This window comes from Colobus angolensis, unplaced genomic scaffold (assembly GCF_000951035.1).
Source record: "Colobus angolensis palliatus isolate OR3802 unplaced genomic scaffold, Cang.pa_1.0 Scaffold388, whole genome shotgun sequence".
NCBI classification, from domain to species: domain Eukaryota; kingdom Metazoa; phylum Chordata; class Mammalia; order Primates; family Cercopithecidae; genus Colobus; species Colobus angolensis.
Window position 1 is genome coordinate 2,145,480 of NW_012117243.1, and position 20,879 is coordinate 2,166,358.

Genomic DNA, 20,879 nt, shown 5'->3' on the forward strand with positions numbered 1-20,879 from the left:
TGGCATATCTGTCAGTTTAAAAAAAAAAAAAAAAGATCAGCCAATCCAAGTGGCTATTAGCCATAAACTGAATGTCAGCCAGCTCATAATACACATTCTTCCTCAATAGTTGAACTTACTGCCTCACTCTGTCTCTGTGGCAGCTTTGAGATCTTCAGTACTCATTTCCCTCAGCTGGTCTATTTCAGCAGTAGAATTGGTTCTGATCCCTTCTCCCTTTATCCTTATTTAAATACTCTAGTTTTCAAGACACTTGTAAGTTCAAAAATTTCCCCACCTATTTCTAGTCTCTGGATACCTGAAGAGTTACCTCACCCCAGAGGTTTTAAGTGTGCTATACTCTTTCATGGTTCTGTGCCAGCTGTGGGCCTTCTCCTGCTGATGTTTTTTTTTTGTTTTTTTTTTGTTGTTTGTTTGTTTTTTTTTTTTTTGGGACAGAGTCTCACTCCGTCACTAGGCTGGAGTGCAGCGGCATGATCTTGGCTCACTGCAACCTTCGCCTCCTGGGTTCAAGCAATTCTTCTGCCTCAGCCTCCTGAGTAGCTGGGACTACAGGCGTGCGCCACCACGCCCAGCTAATTTTTGTATTTTTAGTACAGACGGAGTTTCACCATATTGGCCAGGGTGGTCTCGATCTCTTGACCTTGTGATCCACCCACCTCAGCCTCCCAAAGTTCTGGGATTATAGGCGTGAGCCACCGCTCCCGGTCTCCTGCTGATCTTTGTAGTAACACCTGCTATAGTCTATGATTCTGTACTGGTGACTGTGGAACAGCTCTCCCTCATCTTTTACCCAGCATTTTTTCCCAACCAAATCACTGGCATTTGTTCATGTATTCATCTCTCCAGGTTTTCCCTCAGGTCTTTCAACGTTGTCTGCTTTCTTCATAATGCTTGAATGATCTTCCATTCCACCCCACAGTTCTTCACCGTAGAAGGAGCTGATTGTCTGATTTGTATGTTTCTGTTAGTTGCATTTAAAGGTGTGTTTTTGTGTTGGATCTATCACCCATCACACTTGTTTAATAGCTTCTGGAAGAGATCTTTTAACTTCTTAACACAGTACAATTTTCTTACCTAGTGGAACATTGGGTTTTTTTTTTTTTTCTTTTCTTTTTTGATTTGGGGCAAAATATTGAAATCTTAAACCTTAACACTTTACAACCATTTCTCAATTTTTTATGGGTGTAATTAATGCCTTTTGTCAAAAAATACGTAGTTCTTCCTAAATTTTATACCATATTCACATTCTATATTAATTAGTCACATGTGCATTGTGTGGAATGCTGGGTTTGAAAAGGAGGTACAGAGAAAAAGCTCGTTTTTTTTCTCAAAGCTTGTTAGTGCAAAGCTGATTGAGCACTTTACAGTTTGCAGGGAAGGGGGGCCTTTTCAGTAAACCCACATGTATTTGAGTGAATTTGTTGTACCTACAAGTAAGTCAAGATGATGACACTGATTTTTCAAGCAGACAGTAAACATTGCTTTTAAAGGTGCCAGGGTCTTGCTCTAGTGTGCACTGTCAGAAGCAATGGTAATAGAACATGGATAAAATAAATCATTGAAGTCTACAGATAATATATACAATATGTAACAGGATTTTAGCCAAGAGTTTACCCAAAAAAATCTCATAATCATACCTTTTAGTAGATACAGAAACCAAAACTGAGTGGTGTATCGTCCCTGCCCTCCTTCATTTGTCAGTCATTCTCCTGGAAGAATCAAGAGGAAAAGCAGGGATGGAGTAAATCCACATGCAGATTGTTATTAGTCTCTCATTAACAAAGAATGTTTATAGAATTTTTTTAAGCTGCTTAAAGTATTATGAAAAGTTTACCTATGTCTTCAAATGAGGACTGTTTGACAGTAAAATTACTGGTTTAAAATGCCAAATATATGGCATTAAAACATCTGGAAAGCCATTTTTTACATGTGTGCAACATCTGGCTAAATATAATGCCCTGACACTAAAAGTTAAGTGAATGAATTAAAACACTGATTGTCTTTCCTATGTTGCATCCTCTGTGCCATGGAAAGAAAGAAAATGGATGCTTTTTGGGGGAAAAAAAAGCAAAGAAAGAAACCTAATATCTAACCAAGAATTATGGGGATAAAAAGACAAGGAGAAAATTAAGGCTCAAAGATACAATGACAGATTTATCAGGGGAGACCTTACTTTTGCTTTTATTTCCATATTGTACATAATAAATTGTACAAACATAAGTAAATATGCCCAGACTTTTAAAACATATATAAAAATTGGAATGTTGCTAATAATTCAAGTAGCTGTGATAAATATTTACCTTCCTTCTATGTGTGTTACTCAACTTCCTTTTTATCAGTCTTCTCATGTCATACGAATATTCAGTGCTGTTATACAACAAGAGTCAGTAAACTCTATGGCCCACAGGCCAGATCCAGCCCACTGTCTATTATTGTACACTTAGCAAACTAAAATTGGTTTTTACATTTTAAAATGGTTGAAAAAAATCAAAGTAAGAATTTTTATGACACATGAAAATTACTTGAAATTTAAATTTCAGCATCCAAACAAAGTTTTATTGGAACCCAGCCACACTCATTTGTTGCATATTGTCTAAAGGTGCTTTTCTGCTACATGGGCAGAGTTGAGTAGTTATGACAGAGACAGTATGGCCAACAAGCTAGAATATTTACTATCTGACCCTTTATAGAAATGCTTGCCAATGCCTTGTACACACTAAAATGCTCTTAGCATTGTCTAGTGTATATGTGCACTAAACAATGCTAGTTATTAATGTTGAGCTTCATATAAAATAACAACATTTATATAGCCAAAAGTACGTATCGGAGTCTAAAAAATTTCATCCTGTATTGTTCCTGAAAATGAAAAGACTAAAAAGAAAACCAACTATTAATTATATAACAAATTCATTATTGTTTAAAAATAATGTAACATGGCCTTAGGAATATAATCCACTAAGCTCATTTTAAAAGGACTTATATTCAGAATATTTTATGTATTTTGTATGAAAAAATTTTTAAGCCAGCAAGTTACACCTGCTTTTTGTCATTTGATCAATGGATCTGCTTATTGCTGTTCTTCAGTTCCAAACTCACTCTGATTGCCTATGTTATTTCTCATTTTTACCTACTGTCTGATTTTCCTTAATGGGAACGCTCGCCATATGCTTACAGTCTTTGGTGGGTAGACAAAGGGGAGAGAAAAAACTTAGAAACCAAAAGATAAAGAAAAGAACTTCACTGTGGACATAGTCATGGGCACATCAGGACAGTGGCAACTCACTGAGCAGGGCTCAGGTGTCATACAAGTCCTTTAAACTTTTCCCTTTGAACACAAGGCAGACCAAATTCTTATCCACTGATACCACCCTATCATGTTGGCCAGAGAATCAGGCAACCACGTGTTTCTGGGCCAGACTGACCCATCCATAAAAATATTTTGAGACAATTAAGGAAATATTTTACTGAATTGTTTTGGGCTATTTATTTCATCCCTGTGTCCCCCAAATGTAGACTTTCCTGGCCTAACACGCTGAGAATTTGTTCAGATTCTGTCTGATGTACTGATACGTGCCTTGTTGGTTTATTATCTAGAACAAATCTTCCTGGTACCTTACCAAGGTATTTAGTGTTTCTTAGCTCAGTTGTGTCATCTAAGCCTGCTTTTACCTCTTACCTCTGCATCCTCACAGTGTAGTTCCACTTCTCTTTATCCAAAGTCTCCTGTAATTTGGCCAAGTCACTATTTATCAACTGTAAGATCAGAAAGAAAGTGCAATAAAGGAAACTGACATCCAAACACACTCTGCTCCTGCGAACAGCTCTCCTACAATTTGCAAAATGCTATTTCAGGATGAGCAATGGCTTATATTCAGCAAGTTAGGTAGTGCCATAAACTGAGCTGACTTTAAGGGAAGGACCCATTGGGAAACTGACATTTGATTTTTGTAAAAGTAGAACTGTTTTCTAAGTTAGGAAAGGTCAATCTTAGAAATATCAAAGCTGTTTTAATCTTATTTCAAACATTCTCCTAGTAACTTCTTTGAAACACTCAAAATTCAAAATAACAAGTTGGTAAGAAACATTTTATAACCATAAAATCATGGTTAATGACTTCAGTATATAAAGACTGCATTCAAATGTATAACAAAACAGTAAGAGCAAAAAAATCTGAGCAGACTGATTTTCATGGACAAAAAGACAGGAGGAGACAATTCTCAAAAAGAGAAAATACTGCATGTTAGTAAGTAATCTGTTGGAAAATCTTCAACCTCACTGCTATTCAAAGAAATTCCAACCAAGACAGCAAACTATCATTTTTTCACCTTGATGTGTCATATCATGCCACATGTAATTTGATATGAAAAAGATTCTAAAAGGGTAGATCTCCCGTGTAAGTGGAAACAATCAAATGAGTAAGTTCACACATCACTATGAGACGAATAAGTTTGTTCACCTGCCTGCGGAAAGCTATTTGGTAGCCTGTAACCAAGAGCCTTAAAATTTGCAATATGCTTTGATAGGCTATTACATAGAAAATTTTAACCATGAAAATTTCTGTGTACAAAGTTATAAATTGTAGTGCTATTCATAATAGTACCCAAAAAACTATTTTACAGTAGAAGTACAGTTAAGCCCACTATAACTTAAGAATTTGACCAAAAAATGCTTAGACTATAATGTTGAGAGCAAAATACAGAACATAAGATTTTACATCGAGGGGTCACAGTCCTTTAAAACTGCACTAATATAGTAGCTGCAGACCCCATGTTACTTTAAATTTTAATTTTAGTTAGTTGAAGTTAAATAAATTTAGAAATCATTTTTTCAGTTGCATTAGCCACATTTTAAGTGCTCAGTAGCCACATGTAGGTAGTGGCTTCTGAGTGAGACAACAATTGTACAAAAATGGCTTTTCATTATCTCATAAAGTTATTTTGGATATACTGATATAAAATAAGCTCCAAAATTATGCATAGCTCAAAGACTGGAAGAAAACAAAAATTAACAAAAATACAATAGTTTTATGTGGGCAATTCAACCATGGGAATTTTCTTTTTCTACTGTTATTTTTAAAGTGTTCTATTTTTGTAATAGAAAAAAATTGAATTATTTCAAATAATTTTTAATGAAGAAATGAATACAATACAAGTATAGCTTGGGAAAACCAATTAAAATTTACTCTCCACAGTTGAGTGTGTGTGTGTGTGGTTTGTAGCATGCTATTATCATTCAGGTTGTATCAGAACTTCAGAAACTCACATTCTTAGGGAGTGGACCACTATGGAATTGGAAAGCACTCTTGCAGGTGTTAGCATACAACCATGTATACATGCAAATACATTCTACATGTTACAAATTGAATAAAAACTGACTATAGTATATTTACATTAAATTTAAAATGACCACACCACTGCATCCTCTGTTTACTGTTCTTCACAATTCCAAAGAGATAGGTTACAAATGCATTCTTTTGGCCTTCACTTGTGCCCTGGAGCCAACATTAAATGCTCACTGTGCCTCACTAGTGATACTCAAGAAAAAGAAGAGTCATTAGTGTCTACAGGAATAATCTGTGTTGTCTGTTTTAAGTTCATTTGTGTCTACTTCTGGCTAAATCTGGCAAAGAGATACTAAGCGGACCTGAGCAAATGAGCTATTGCTACAAGCAAATGATCTAGGATGCAATGGGAACAGATACCTGTTCAGCCAAGTTGTACCTTTGTGCTCTTGACACAGTGCTAATGGGTTCATTGAAGTTCAAAATTAGAGTCCACCCATTCAAGTAGCCACTTACTATAGGTCTGTCTAGTTGTCTCCTTGGCTCTTTTGATGACTGGCTTGATGCAGTATCCCAAGACCACTCTGTTGGTTATTGCCGAAATATTGTTTTATATGAATGGGGATGTAACTCAATAAGTTGGAATAGGTTGGGATGCTGAATAAGTTATTGTTCTGACTAAAGTGTGAAGGTAAATCTATATCTTAATTATGCAAAAAAAAGGAATGACTTTTCCAGTAGCTCGTGGGAAACAAATTATAGCCATCAACTTAGACAAGTTTGTAAAGTAGGAAGCATTGATCATCATGAGATTCAGGCTGGAAGGAATGCCTGTTACACCAGCCAATGACAATTACCCATCTCCTAGATACTTAGTAGAGGGAAATGTCACTTACAACATCACTTACAATGACAGTGACAACACATAGGATTTGAGTTTGCAGTGCAATAGAGCAGTTTTTAAAAGGCAGTAGTGGCAGTTGCTTTGGCCATCAGACATTACATCAGAGAGCAAGGAGAAGGTGGTCTCTCTTGAGCTGTTAGTGGCATTGCCACAAGATGATAGCACAGAATAATGGGTGTGGAGAGAGTACTGGAAGGAGGAGGGAAAGTTCAGTGAATTGAAAAGTCAGTGTCATGAATACACAAATCGTTAAATACCTGACTCAGCTCAGTAAGTAACCCTTACGAGAAAAGGAAAGGAAAGAGTTAAGGATAGACTGTATATAAGTTATGGATAGACTTTGGATCCCTGACATCAAAGCATAAAGTATGGCACATAGGATAATTGCTAAATAGAAAGATCAGTGTGCTGTGCAGTAGACTCTGAAAGGAGATGGTTGGTCACTTAACTGAAATAGTAGAAAACACTAATCCGTTCATCTCTGTTAGTCCTGCCTCTGTAAGTTCTAGGACTGCAGGCTTCCACGTCAGAAAGGGTTACACATTTGTCCTGTTTCCTGTCACTCACATTCTGGCTCTTCACTCTCCTTTGTTTCTCCTTGATCCCCAGTCTCTCATTCTGTTCTCCTTTTTTCCTCCTCCACTTGTCTCCTGCAACACACTCTGGTTTGCAGCAGTTCACTTTACAAGGGCCTCACATGTGACTGCATCTCATTGCTTAGTAACCTTAGACCTGGAGGTAATAGGCAAATATATTCTCTTTTCTTCTCTAAACATCCTATGCAGGTAGAATACATTGATGCATATGCAGAAACTATAATATTAAAACTTTCGGGAAGCCTAGAGAGTATGCCAGATTTGATCTCAAATAATTGCTTGCAAAGATTTGCCTAGACTAAGAAAATTATCAAGGAAATAATATCTCTCCAGCTGAGTTTGACATTCTTATCATTTCTATCCTGGCTGTATGATTTGGATGCAAAAGTGCAATGCCTAGGAACCTGTCTTTAATTATTTCTCACCCCACGTACTCTGTTTGTAGATTGTATCTGTTGTTTTCTTGGTTTGCTCTGGGGTTGAGCATATTGAGCATCTTTAGAGATTTTGAAGATCCTCCCCTTTAACAGGTGGAGAATCTTAGGAAGAAACATTCTCTATGTAAGGGAAACTGGCAGAAACCTGGATGGCTTTCCACTTCTCTATAAATCAAATGTGCCTGGATTTGATAACATGGATGAATTAACTATGTGCAGTTCCAGGGAAAGGGAAGATTTCACTGGGTTTACAGTTTGGTCAGAGATTTGAGAGAAGCAAATTGCCTCACCAGGAGGTTCTTATGTAGCAATTTTGCCATCAGCGATAGAGGCTACTGTGTGCTCAGGCCACAGCTAGGGGCTTGGCATGCATTGTCTCATCTATCCTCACAAACCCTGGGAGATACATGAAGAGACCAAGGCTCAGAGATGTTTAGCCACTTGCCCGAGGACACGGAGAGTATTTGAAAGAGAGCCATGTTTCCACTGAGGTCCGTAGCTCACAGCCCTGGCCTGTCACCACTGGGCCACATTGCCATGTCAGCGTACTCTCCTTGCCAGATCGTCTGGAGCACATTTCCATATAGCAGATTCATGTGAATTCCTGTACTTTTTTCCTCTTCCTACCTCCCTCCCCAACAACAGGAGTTTGGCACAGAATATTTTTTGAATTCTCACAGCTTTGACATCAGTTAGGACACATAACAGTGTGATCCTGCTGGAGATACAAAGTCAAACACAGCAAGCTTTTCCCTAAACAATCAAGGGAGGAAAGAAATATGCAGAAGACTAGGCTTGCAAATTTTTTTTCATACAGCTTTGGAGTTATTTGTCTTCTGGGTTGTTGCATTTATTTACCCAGTAGACACAGACAAATGAGATAAATACCTGAAAGAGTATGTTCAGATTTTTCAAATTGTTCAATATTTGGTAAGCTACAGATGATAATACTGATTGAAATTTTACATTATGGATCATTACATAGAAAGTAAATCAACTGGTCTTGCTTTTTTAAAGTAATAATGACCTTTAATAAAGTAATCTATAAAGGTGTTCTTTAGTGAGTTATGTCTTACAAGAAATAGTGAAGCTGTTATAGCAATTAAAAGTGAAGAGTATGGGTTTGAAATGTCTTATTTAAAAAAGACAGTGAAGAGTGTTATTTAAAACAGTCTTATGAATTCTGGAGCATAAAATTCCTATATTCTGACAGTCTTATCAATTTCATAAGCAGAAGTGGTGTCAATAAAAATGGTACCTTGTATCAGCATATTTTGTCATGTACAGTGTATGGAATAAGGCCCTGTGAGCTACTTGGTATAAAAATTTAGAGTGTAGATGTACCTAGCAGATGTTGTCTTAACCTGTAACTCTGAAAATCTGTGTTTAAAAATATCATAAGGTAGCATAAACTGTGTGTTTTCCCCTTTTACTGAGCAGTCGACTTTATAGACATGCTCGTGTATTCGTTCTGTGTCTGTATATCTGGACTTCACTCATTGAAGTAGAGGGCATGATGGCTCTGGCCTTCTTTTTCAGCAGAAAGCTTAGGGGATACATAAGCACAGAATTGTGAACACAGAAATTATCACAGAATCACAGTCACCTGACTGGCTCCTGGCATCAATTAATGAGTCTGTAGATCACTCAGGGTCACTCAACACCCTGTGTGTCTCCCTGAGACTCATCACTCAGCACCCTGTGTCTCCCTGAGACTCAAGAGCATCTGCACCCTGGAAATCTTCATCCCATTTTCTCTGGGGTCTATCCTACCTCAGGTCAGCTGAGAACAGCTCATAGATGACTGTCAGGTCCTCAGTGATAATTGTTATGAATGCCCTCATGACATTCTGCATGCTTATTTCTTAACAGTCTTGTTTTGCATTTAAGGATGCATTTTAGACTTTATGGGAAATGTAATTCAATGTGGTTTATCAATGTACTGATGGAAGAAAAAAATACCACCAGGGAGACAGGTGGATAACTTGTATCAGGTAAAAGAATTAAGGGTCTTAGTCTAAATTTGTCTTTGCTAAGAAAATAAGTGCGTTTTGTGAGAATATGTTCTTATTGGCAACATAATGAGGAGTTGCAAAAGTTATTGAAATGGATACTCAGATCTCTAGTTTAATGCTGACTTTTGACAGAGGGAAGCACCAATTTGGTGGAGAGGGATAAGGAAAGACCGCGTGCTGAGCAAATGTTGACTTTGATGACAGCAGGGATGCAAAGTGTATAGACACAAAATACTGTTCCTTTAGGCCCTTTGGTAATTGTTATGCAGAGATTTGTGCCAGACTGCAGCCTGAAGAAAGCCAGCTTCCAGCTGGGGTCTTGGGCCATGTCCACTGGATCCAACCTTTTCCTTAATCAGAGGGATGTTTGCTCTCTTTTCCTCCTTGCAAGCTCCGATTCATTTATAAAGATTCAGTTTGAAACTACCTTTCCTTTTAAACCTTCCCTGATCCACTGCACAGTCAAATCTTTCCTTCCTGTGTCACCCCAGCCTCCCCTACTTCTCACTGCTTTGGGCCCACCATGTGGGCCTGTGATGATGCATTGCATGCTTGTCTTCTTCAGTCTTCCAGGACAAGGGCTGTGTCTGCAGCACACTCATGCCCTGCATCTCAGAAGCTCTCATATGTGTCCACTGAACCATTGACACACTAGGGATAGGACACCCTGTGCTGGGGATGGGAGGAAGGAGCAAGCCCAGTGGGGCTTGGGGAAGAACTGCTTGGGGAAGGTGGGTTGACCTGGATATTGAAGGATAAGAAGTGGGGACGGCGTTGTGGGTCACAAGTCAGGAACATGCAGTCATGTGGCAGTGGTGACGTAGAATCTGTTTATCAGGAAGAAAGACCATTTGTATAGGGGCTCAGATTAAAGACAGTGCCAAGCTGTGAATGCCAGATCGGAACTTGTAGCTTCACCCTGTAGGCAGCCGTAGTCAATTACATGTTAACAGGGAAATGCATTAAATGTAGGCAGCCGTAGTCAATTACATGTTAACAGGGAAATGCATTAAATGTAGGCAGCCGTAGTCAATTACATGTTAACAGGGAAATGTATTAAAAAGCAATGTGTTCAGGATATCAGAGATCTAGATAATTGATTTGAGATGTTAAATATTAGAGGTATAAGACCCTTTGCTGATGGCTCAAACAGGGCTTTCGCTGATGACTGGTCATGGTGGAACACTCAGGGGTCACACCATCCTGCTTGCAATTACAAAGCAGGGAGCAGGTACCCTATCCTTCTCCCTCAGGGCCAAGGATTGGGATGAATGCTTCCCAGTTTAGTACTCTACCCTTTGGCTGGTTCCAGCCCATAGGAGGAATGACTTACCTATCAGTGTGGTCTAGGCGAGTCTGACATTTCCATGGCCTCATGTACCTGAAGCAGAGACCACCAGGACACACACCATGGTCACTCGCTTACAGCCTGTCCTCAGCCTTTATGGCCTCTTAGGTCCTCTCTTCTCTGTGGAAGTGGAGCCCAGGCAGGACCTACTTCTGGCAGCGCACCCTGTCCTTGTTCTCCCTGATCCAGTTCTCTCACCTGCACCAAAGCCACCCTTCATTGGGAGGGACAGTTGTTTCCAGCTCAAAAGAACTGGTGGGTGAGGAAATCGGCAGTTGGAAGCCTAGAGCCTTCCTGAGAACAGCTCATAGATGACTGTCAGGGCCTCAGTGATGATTGTTATGAATGCCCTCATGACATTCTGCATGCCTATTTCTTAACAGTCTTGTTTTGCATTTAAGGATGCATTTTAGACTTTATGGGAAATGTAATTCAATGTGGTTTATCAACGTACTGATGGAAGAAAAAAATACCACCAGGGAGACAGGTGGATAACTTGTATCAGGTAAAAGAATTAAGGGTCTTAGTCTAAATTTGTCTTTGCTAAGAAAGTAAGTGCAGAGTCTAGGCCCAACCTGTTAACAAGGAGCCCTGTGTTTGGGATAGTAAAACCTTTACTAGTATCCTGCAGGGTGTGGTGGCTTATGCCTGTAATCCCAGCACTTTGGGAGGCCAAGGCAGGCAGATCACTTGAGGTCAGGAGTTCATGACCAGCCTGGCCAACATGGTGAGACCCTGTCTCTACTAAAACTACAAAAATTAGCCAGGTGTGGTGGCGGGCACCCTGTAGTCCCAGCTACTCCAGAGGCTGAGGCAGGAGAATCGCTTGAACCCAGGAGGCAGAGGTTGCAGTAAGCTGAGATCACACCACTGAGCTCCAGCCTAGGCAACAGAGTGAGACTCCATCTCGGTGGGGTTGGGCGGGGAGGGAGACCTTTACTAGTATCGTCTTTGTACATTTCCCAACTGGTTAAAACCCCAAGATAAAGAGGGCATGATTAACACCACCCCCCAGACTGCCTTTAAACCTGTCTTCAGAGTAAACAAAACCTCCTTGTTTTATATTATGGGTCATACACGTGGCTCGCACATTGATCCCTCTTGAAACGTCATGCTCTGGCAGATTACTGCAAAGCAGGTGCCACAAAGTCTCCTGGGACGTGCTGTTCCCTCATAGATTTCAATTTTTACTGAGCAAAGTGGATTATGCCTCACACTCTGCACGTTCCACTACCTTATGAGTCATTGTGAAAATCTCATTTAGTCCATTTAGGATTTAGTCCAGGGCTTTGATACAGAGCATGTCGGTTTGTAACTGTTCTTCCATAAAGGAAAAGTCAAGGCATAAGGAATTTTTACTATGCAGTGGAAAACATCATATAGCATAGCATAAAGAATCTTAATTGGGTGGGGAAAAAAAAAGTCTGCCCAGAATCAGACGCTCAGCTGTGTTTGACTTGCACTTCTTATCATGAAAATGGGATACAGCATCACCTCCCTTGTGGTCCCAGGCTCGGCAAGCTTTCTGTACCTTCCAGCTCAGTGCGGTCTTGTTAGAAATGCAGACCCTCGGGCTCCACCCCATGCTGAAGCAGAAGCCTTGTTTTAAGAAGACCCCATGTGATTCACAGCAACACTAACAGTGCTTCACAAACTTGAATGTGCATTCAGATCACCTAGAGGGCTTGTAAGAAGCAGATTCCTGGCATCTCCCCTCAGAGATTCAATTTGGCAGGCCTGACTGAAAGCTGATCTCATCTGCCAGTCATCTGCGCATTTTAGCTTTCCCCTGAGCTAGAGGCGCAGGCTTCAGTCCACCTGGCACCTGGTGAATGGAGGTATGTCCTTGAGCAGCCGCAGACTGCATGCATGGGTGAGCTGCCTCCAGAGCAGGACCTGTCTCCAGAGCAGCCCCAGTGAGGCAGTACTGGGTACAGATGCCAGCACCCTGGGCAAGTTGTCTCTGGAACACAGTGCTGGACTCAGTCACTCTCCTCTCCACTGCCCAGCAGGCTGGCACAAGGCTCGCTCTTAGCAGACTCCACTGGGGCCTGGGGCTCCAGTCCAGTCTGGAAATTAAAGATTTCCAGCCTAGTCTGGAAGTTAAACAGAGAGACATGGTGCACCTTCTTCTATATCAATGCAAAGTCAGGCTCACCTTTCCTGTCTCTGCCCATGGTCTAGTCACTTCCCCTTGAAAGTCTCCAGCCAGAAAAGGCTCAACTAGGACCCATTCCCTTGGGAACCCATCATGCCCATTCTGAGGAATGCTAAATATAATAAGGCTTTCTAATGGAGACTTGCTGGGTTGATGCCCAGGTGTACATACCTTTAGATGGGGCGTCTCTGAATACCACAGCATGACTTTCTAGAATTTCTCTAGCTATAAGTAACAGGGATTTAAAAACAAACAAACAAAACACCATGCTCCCATCAGGGATGTCACTATCTAACTTTCTTTAAATTTTTTTTAAAAATTATTTCAGTTCTTATTAAAGCCTTTGTCTTCAGTCCTGAAACACTCAGCCTATAAAATCTCAAGCTATAAGATATCATTTCTCAGTGTTATTTCCAGGGCTTAAAATCTTATCACTGGCTATGAGAACCCTTAAAAGGCCTATAGACAGTAAAAGATACGTTTAAAGTCTGTCCTATCATTTATATAAAAATATATGCAGTGAGATAAACGCTGTCTTTTGAGCCATGAAGTTATCTTTCATTATATCAGCCCACATATTTCATTAATTTTAATTATCTATGCAATTGTTGGCACAATATTAACAGGTTAAGAGATTGGGGACAATGGACTTTGCCTGATTTGACAAAGATCTGCTTTGGAAAAGTGTGCCTTATCACTTGATTTGAATTGGCACACTTTACAGAAGAAAGGAAGAAGACGTATTGAGGATCCAGGTTATTGTACTTGGCAAAAGCTGAGTTCCCCGGAGGTTTCCAGAACACCAGTCAAGGCTTATGCAGAGGAGCAATACATGGCCTTTGTAACTCTTCACTGAAATTCCAGGAGCATCCTACCGCAGGCAGGCAAAAGCTGAGCAGAAGGTGTTCATAGCCAGTCTATTCAGTCATTCTCGTTCACTTCCTTGTATAAGTTTGGAGGGGAGGATATATCCAGGTTTACTAACTGGAAGTATTTTGTATAATAAAAACCAGAAAAATACAGCCCCAACTAGTTGAAAAAATAAAAGGTTCTTTTGACTGATGTTCCTGACAAATCTAAAGGCATAACCAAGCTTAGCCCTGGTTGGAGCAAGAGGTTAAAAACCAGGTGAGCAGGACCCAATTTGTTTTTCGCTCACTTTTCAAGATGGCTGCTAAAAGCTCCTGAGGCTCCATGATTCCTCTTCCACACACTGCACAAAAGCAGAGTTCTCTGTTCCAGAGTTCCCAGCTAAAGTCCTCAAGTTAATTGGCCTAGTTGAGATGCTTGGCTAAACTGATTACCATAAATGAGGGGAGGGAAGCTCCAAGTGATTTGGGCCTGGATCAGAGCCCAGCCCCAAGCCAGCTCACATGGCAGGAAACTAGGATGCTCTGGTGTAAATCACCAAGCCTCCCCTTAGCAGCGGAGGTGGGCACAATCCCAGGCAGCCCTTTCCATTGCCACAAACCCAGCCATAGCAGGGAGAAGTAAGAAGGGAGGTTGGAAAGTGTGTGCAGGATGAAGCATGCCCGTGCATCCTGGCTTTTATCTCCTCAGGGGAAGGAGAATTCCCAAATCTGCTGCCTTCATCTGTAACCCAAGTTTGGGAATGATTTAGAGAGGGGAGTCTATGGGAGAAAGAATGGTAAGGAGCGACGAAAGAAGCTCTGAGGCCCTCTAGCTTTTGGCTGATAAGTATGTTTTTTTCAGAGAAACGATTTGACTCAGGAACAGCCTCAAATAGCATCTTCATTTATAGTAGCAAGCTGACTAATTTTCTTGAGAATCCATTTAGGGTTTCTGTTACCAAGGTAGGCTTGAAAGTGTAGCTTCAGGTGAGAACACTTACTCACAGATGCTGAAAGTGAGAAATACTACATTTTTATCTCCACATAATTACTATGTGTATCTCTACAATTCTCTATTAATAGTATAGTGAAGCATAGGGAGAAAGCATGCACTCAGGAACAGGAAATGTATGATCTTACAACATTTTCCATGTGTTTATAAAGGGTGTGTGTGTACGTGTGTGTGTGTGTATAGAGTAGTAACTCTAGAAAACATCTAGAAATATAGATACGCTTTTGACAAAGAAGTAACTGTTTTGATTGCTTAGAATAGAGTTAATTGTGAGGCCCCAAATAAATACAGCTTAAGAAATACAAAATGAAGCCGTATCTAGTCCTTAGTTCAGATCTCAAGTATTTAGTCATTAATGAATGATTTTTGGTGGGAATTTGTGACAGTGTGCCAGATTCACAACATGATTCTCTAGGCTTTCAATTATTTTCTCTTTCAACCGTAGGAGCTATTTTAGCTGATTTTTATTATTATTACTCCCTTCTGCTTGTTAACCTGAGAGTTTGCATAATGAAAACAGCCAATGTGTGTCATGAATCATTTGCATATAAATCCTGACAAATCCAACACAGGGCTACAAAAACTGGTTGTGTACAAAAGATGGGTTGGACTTATAAAATAAACACAATTCACAAATTAAGTAATCATGTAATTCACTCCTTGTTTTTTCTGATTTTTTTTTTTCCCCAGAACCGAATGGAGGAAAGCAAGGCTCTCTTTAGAACAATTATCACATATCCCTGGTTCCAGAACTCCTCGGTTATTCTGTTCTTAAACAAGAAAGATCTTCTAGAGGAGAAAATCATGTATTCCCATCTAGTTGACTACTTCCCAGAATATGATGGTAAGTCAGCATTCATACAACAGCTCAGTAGCTATAAATAGGTTTTGTCTCCAAACCCCAGTGTGGGAGTTAACGCACTACAGTGCACCATTGCTGCCCTTGCCCTGTGCAGCCTGCATGTTGGGACTGATACACTAGGAATTATTGTTTGCCCGGTCTTTTAGTGACACAAAACATTTCATTCCTTAACAATGCTAAAAGTCATAGAAAAACTCATGGCCTGGCGCAGTGGCAAGCGCCTGTAATCTCAACACTTTGGGAGGCCAAGGTAGGTGGATCACGAGGTGAAGAGATCGAGACCATCCTGGTGAACATGGTGAAACCCCGTCTCTACTAAAAATACAAAAATTAGCTGGGCGTGGTGGCACACGCCTGTAGTCCCAGCTGCTCAGGAGGCTGAGGCAGGAGAATTGCTTGAACCCAAGAGGTGGAGGTTGCAGTGAGTCAAGATCGCACCACGGCACTCCAGCCTGGCAACAGAGTGAGACTCTGTCAAAAAAAAAAAAAAAAAAAAAAAAAGTTGGGGGGGAGAGAGAGAGAAACTCATCTGCTTTAAAATAACAGATCAAAAAAGGAACAATCCAGTAGTTTTGACCAATTATGTATTAACCCTTATAGTCCCTCTGTCTCTCCTTTTCATTCAGTTACAGTTCACCTCTGCCTCTCCTCTCTCCGGGGAGAGAACACAATTTTGAAGTGAAGAGCCCACCACTGAAATCAGTCTACCCAGGTTCAGAACCCAGTTCTGACACTTACTATTTGTAGAACTACCATCAAGTGACTTGATTTTTCTGGGCCTTAGGACAAACTCATAGGATGTTTTGTACATTGTAGTGTATAACATATGTGTATATTTAGCATGATGCCTGACACGTAGGGCACTTACTGAATACTCAGGAAATACTTCCTTTTGAAACATCATAGCCCAGTGAAGTCCTACCACCATTAGTAATAGTAACCCAGTCTTAAACTCTTTGGGCAGCACTTAGAATCTATAGCATCCACTTCACTACTCCTATGGCTTTGCATTGTTTGCTTTGTTCTTAGAAAAGAATCTTACCCTCCCCAACTAGACTGTGAAATCCTGGACAACTAGACACCCAACCCATTCTGAGAAACACTTGAACACTTGGTGATTGGTAACAAAATACATCCACATGTAGCCACTCTGTAAAACAAGTGAGAATCATGACTGCTGCCCTATAAGAGCTGATGTGGCCAGGTGTGGTGATTCACACCTGTAATCCCAGCACTTTGGGAGACTGAGGTGAGAGGATCGCTTGAGCACAGAAATTCAAGCCCAGCCTGAGCCATGTAACAAGACCTCTCTCTACAAAAATGAGGCAGGAGGTGGAAGGCAAGAGGTCAAGGCTGCAATAAGCCATGATCCTGCCACTGTACTCTGCCTGGGTGATGGGAGACCCTGTCTCAAAAAAAAAGTTTATTTGGCAAGATAATCACATCTCTCCTTGATGGCCCACCACCTGGTTTTATGAATAAAGTTTTATTGAGACATAGCCACACCCATTCATTATACACTGTCTCTGGCTGCTTTCACACCGTAACAGTAGAATTGGGTAATTGTGACAGAGATAAAATAGTCTGCAAAGCCTAAAATATTCTGTGGCCCTTTACAGAGAAAGTTTGCCAAGCCGTATCCTAGACAGTTAAGAGCACAAGCTCTGAAAAGTTCTACTTTGCCACTCATCGGTTGTGTTGCCTCAGACAAATTATTTAGCTACTCAATTTATCCCTGGGCAAAAAAGAATTGAATGGAGTCATATGTAGATCACATAGCAGAAACCCAAAAGTATCTACCACAGAGGTGATGTAATAAGAGAAGAGACTAGTTTTAAAATCACATTGTCAACATATGATGTCCAGGATGGATATTGTTCCACAGTATTTTTGTACTTCTAAAAGCTCCCTCAGAAAAGTAATTACTTTAAAAACCAATCTTAAATTTAGCTTCATAGCTTTCTATGATGATACAAACACATCAGGGATGGAGGTTTAGTCACCTTTTCATCCCACATAGATGTGGTACAGTCGTTGCTTGTGAAAGGGAAATGTTACGTGTTTAATGAATTTAAGTTTCCTTCTCACATGGAAGATCCTGAAGGTTGGTGAATTGAAAATATAAACATTTGGGGATTGTTACCAGATGTTAGAAATGGTACCCTTTTTTGTTAGCAGTGTGTTTATATCCTCTCTTCAAGTACATTTTCCTTTGTGCTTTGCTGTTCTTTTAAAAACACTTTCTCAGTCTAAACAATGTTTTCTCTTTCACTCCTTTTAATTTGCACTAGCCTGGAAATATCATCAGTGTCTGAGACTGCACTTCTTAAGTGTTGCTCAGAAAACTATGGAAGGAAGTGACTGTGTGGGCAGTTAACTTGCTTTCCCACCTCAACAGGCTTCAAACACGTCTACCTGAATACAGTAGGCATGAAGCATCTGGCTTAGATCTAAACACACTTGCCTGCCACACACACACACACACGAGATTCTTCTTAATTTTTCTTGGAACTTGGTAAGAATCAGCGTGTGAGAAATTGCCACACCATAAACAACAACCCCATCTTGTGGGCTGGCACGTTCTCATGATGTGCTTGCATAAGGGAGGATGCAGATAGATAGAGCATGGTGCCCACAAAGCTGAACCCTTCTGAGGGGTTCATTCAGACTTCTCGGCTGCAGCAGACCTAGCCACACTTCACACTTGCTGATTTTTCCGCAGTAAAAGACTTAGTCTTTGATCAGTGTTTGCAGTGCTGTTTTTTGATCTCTGCACCATCTTCCTAATCTCTTCACATACCTCCTTTCTCCAGTAATTTCCCCAGATTCCCCACTACTACAAGCATTTTCCTTCCAACATGTGTCCATTGTGAATATTCTGAAATCTGAAGATTTTTTTTTCTGTTTTACTGTTACCATACCCCAGTATACATATAATGCACAGAGGAAACTTGGGCACAGAAAAAGAAAAAAGGCATTGATTTTGTTACTTACAAAGCCAGTGCCGCTGTCATTACATGGAACTCCAAGCCCTTGTAAGATGAGCAAAGACTGAAAAAATTGAGGCCCACTCTGCAGTGATGTTTTTGTAATAAACATGTTTATAGTATTATAAACTTCACACTTCCACATTTCTGTACTTGCAAGGTCTTAATCATAATGAATGCCATTTCTGTATTTGTCTTCAAGAAAGGAAATTACCGTTTCCACATGGACTTGAATTGCAAGATTGTTCATAGAGACTGTGGAATTCTGCTCCTGCTGTGATGGCTGTAATGATTTCTTTGTAGTGTATGTTTATTCAAATAACAATTTATGCTTAAAAACATAACACCTTTCAAGTGCACTTCAGTGAACTTGGATCTAGTTCTTATATTCTGTAGGGTAAATAAAAAAGAAAAAACAAAAAAAGGTATAGTCCCTTCTTTCCCAAATAGAGTAAGTACAAAATCATACAGAAGTTCATTCATAAGCCAGAAATATAATGTTCTTTTTATGAAATGAGAGACTTCTCCAGCTCTGGGAATCTGTCAGTTTCTGGTTTTGAATATTTTTTGTAACTTCTCTTGAGTTAATAAGTTCATAGTATATTGAAAAAGATGGAACATTATATATATATTTGTTTGTATATGTATTTTACATATTATTTTTAATTGTACTTTTTATGTATTAAATATGACGCCAGCCATTCTTAGTCATTTAAAAAAATTGAATTCTGGGCACCTACGTCAAAAATTAAACATTACGGCCGGGCGCGGTGGCTCAAGCCTGTAATCCCAGCACTTTGGGAGGCTGAGGTGGGCGGATCCCTTGAGGCCAGGAGTTCAAGACCAGCCTGGTCAACATGGCAAAACCCTGTCTCTTCTAAAAATGCAAAAATTAGCTGGGCGTGGTGGTGCACACCTGTAGTCCCAGCTACTCACGAGGCTGAGGCAGGAGATTTGCTTGAACCCAGGAGGTGGAGGTTGCAGTGAGCCAAGATCATGCCACTGCATTCCAGCCTGGGTGACACAGTGAGACTCTGTCTCAAGAAAAAAAAAAGTTTCTTATGGCTTGGTATAGAACTAACTTGAAAAAATGGGAGGAAATGTATATATAAAGCGACACAAAGACAAAAATATGATAGGTATCCAATACTTCAAAGGTGATGGTGTTTTGATGTTATTAATTTACACTGTTTTAAATCAATGTATCTATCAGTACCTATTAAATACACTTTTAAAATAGCTTTGAGATTATTTATATACCATGTAATTCACTTAAAGTGTACAATTCAGTGGGTTTTGATATATTACATTATTAATTTTTTATTATAATATATATATAAAATTTACCATTTTAACTGCAAAATTCACTGGCATTAATTACACTCACAATACTGTGCAGCCATCACCAGTATTTTCAAAATATTTTCACCACCCCAATTAAGCAACAACACCCCATTTCCTTCCTCCCCCTAACCCTTGGAAACCTCTAATCTACTTTCTGTCTTTATGAATTTACCAATTCTAAGTACCTCATATGTGTGCAAGCATACAATATTTGTTATTTTATGTTGGGTTTATGATAATGTTCTCATAGTTCATATTACAGCATCTATCAGAGCTTTACTCTTTTTTATGGCTGAATAATATTCTGTTTCTGATATTCTAATATTCTGTTTGGTTCTGTTTGTTTTGTTTCTCCATTTATCTGTTGATGGACACTTGGATTGTTTTCGCCTTTTGGCTATTGTTAACAATGCTGCTATTAACATTGATGTACATTGCTTCTCGCCCTTTTGGCTAAGATCAAGTGTCTGTCAGAGCCCCTGCTCTCAGTTCTTTTGGATATATACATTGGAGTAGACTAGCAGGGTTGGTCATGTGGTTATTCTATGTTTAGCTTTTTGAGGAACCACCAAACTGTTTTCACAACAGCTGCACCTTTGTACATTCCCACCAACAGTAAACTCTCCACATTTTCCCCAACCCTTGTTATTTCACACTTTTTTTATAGCCATTCTAGATGTGGAGAGGTATCTCATTGTGGTTTTGATTTGCATTTTTCTAAATGATTACCAGTGTTGAGCATCTTTTCCTGTGCTTATTGACCATTTGTATATCTTCTTTAGAGAAATGTCTGTTCAAGTCTTTTGCCTATTTTTTAATTGGGTTTTTTTGGTGTGTGTTATTGAATTGTAGGAGCTCTTTGTATATTCTGGATACTAAACCCTTATCAGATGACATGATTGGCAAATATTTTCTGCCATTCTATAGATTTACTTTTCACTTTCTTAATAATGGCGTTGGCCAGGTATGGTGGCTCATGCTTATAATCCCAGCACTTTGGGAGGCTGAGGTGGGAGGATTGCTTGAGGCCAGAAGTTCAAGACCAGTCTAGACAACATAGTGAGACCCCCATCTTTACAAA

The 20,879-nt window shown here is 39.8% G+C and overlaps 1 protein-coding gene across 1 annotated transcript in view; it reads left to right on the forward strand.

The window, feature by feature from the left end:
- GNAQ (guanine nucleotide binding protein (G protein), q polypeptide) overlaps positions 1 to 20,879 on the forward strand; it is a 324,241-nt gene that overhangs the window by 296,829 nt on the left and 6,533 nt on the right. The window contains exon 6 of the mRNA XM_011954639.1: positions 15,296 to 15,449. Within this exon, the coding sequence (XP_011810029.1) occupies positions 15,296 to 15,449 (154 nt within the window). The remainder of the gene's footprint in view (positions 1 to 15,295; positions 15,450 to 20,879) is intronic.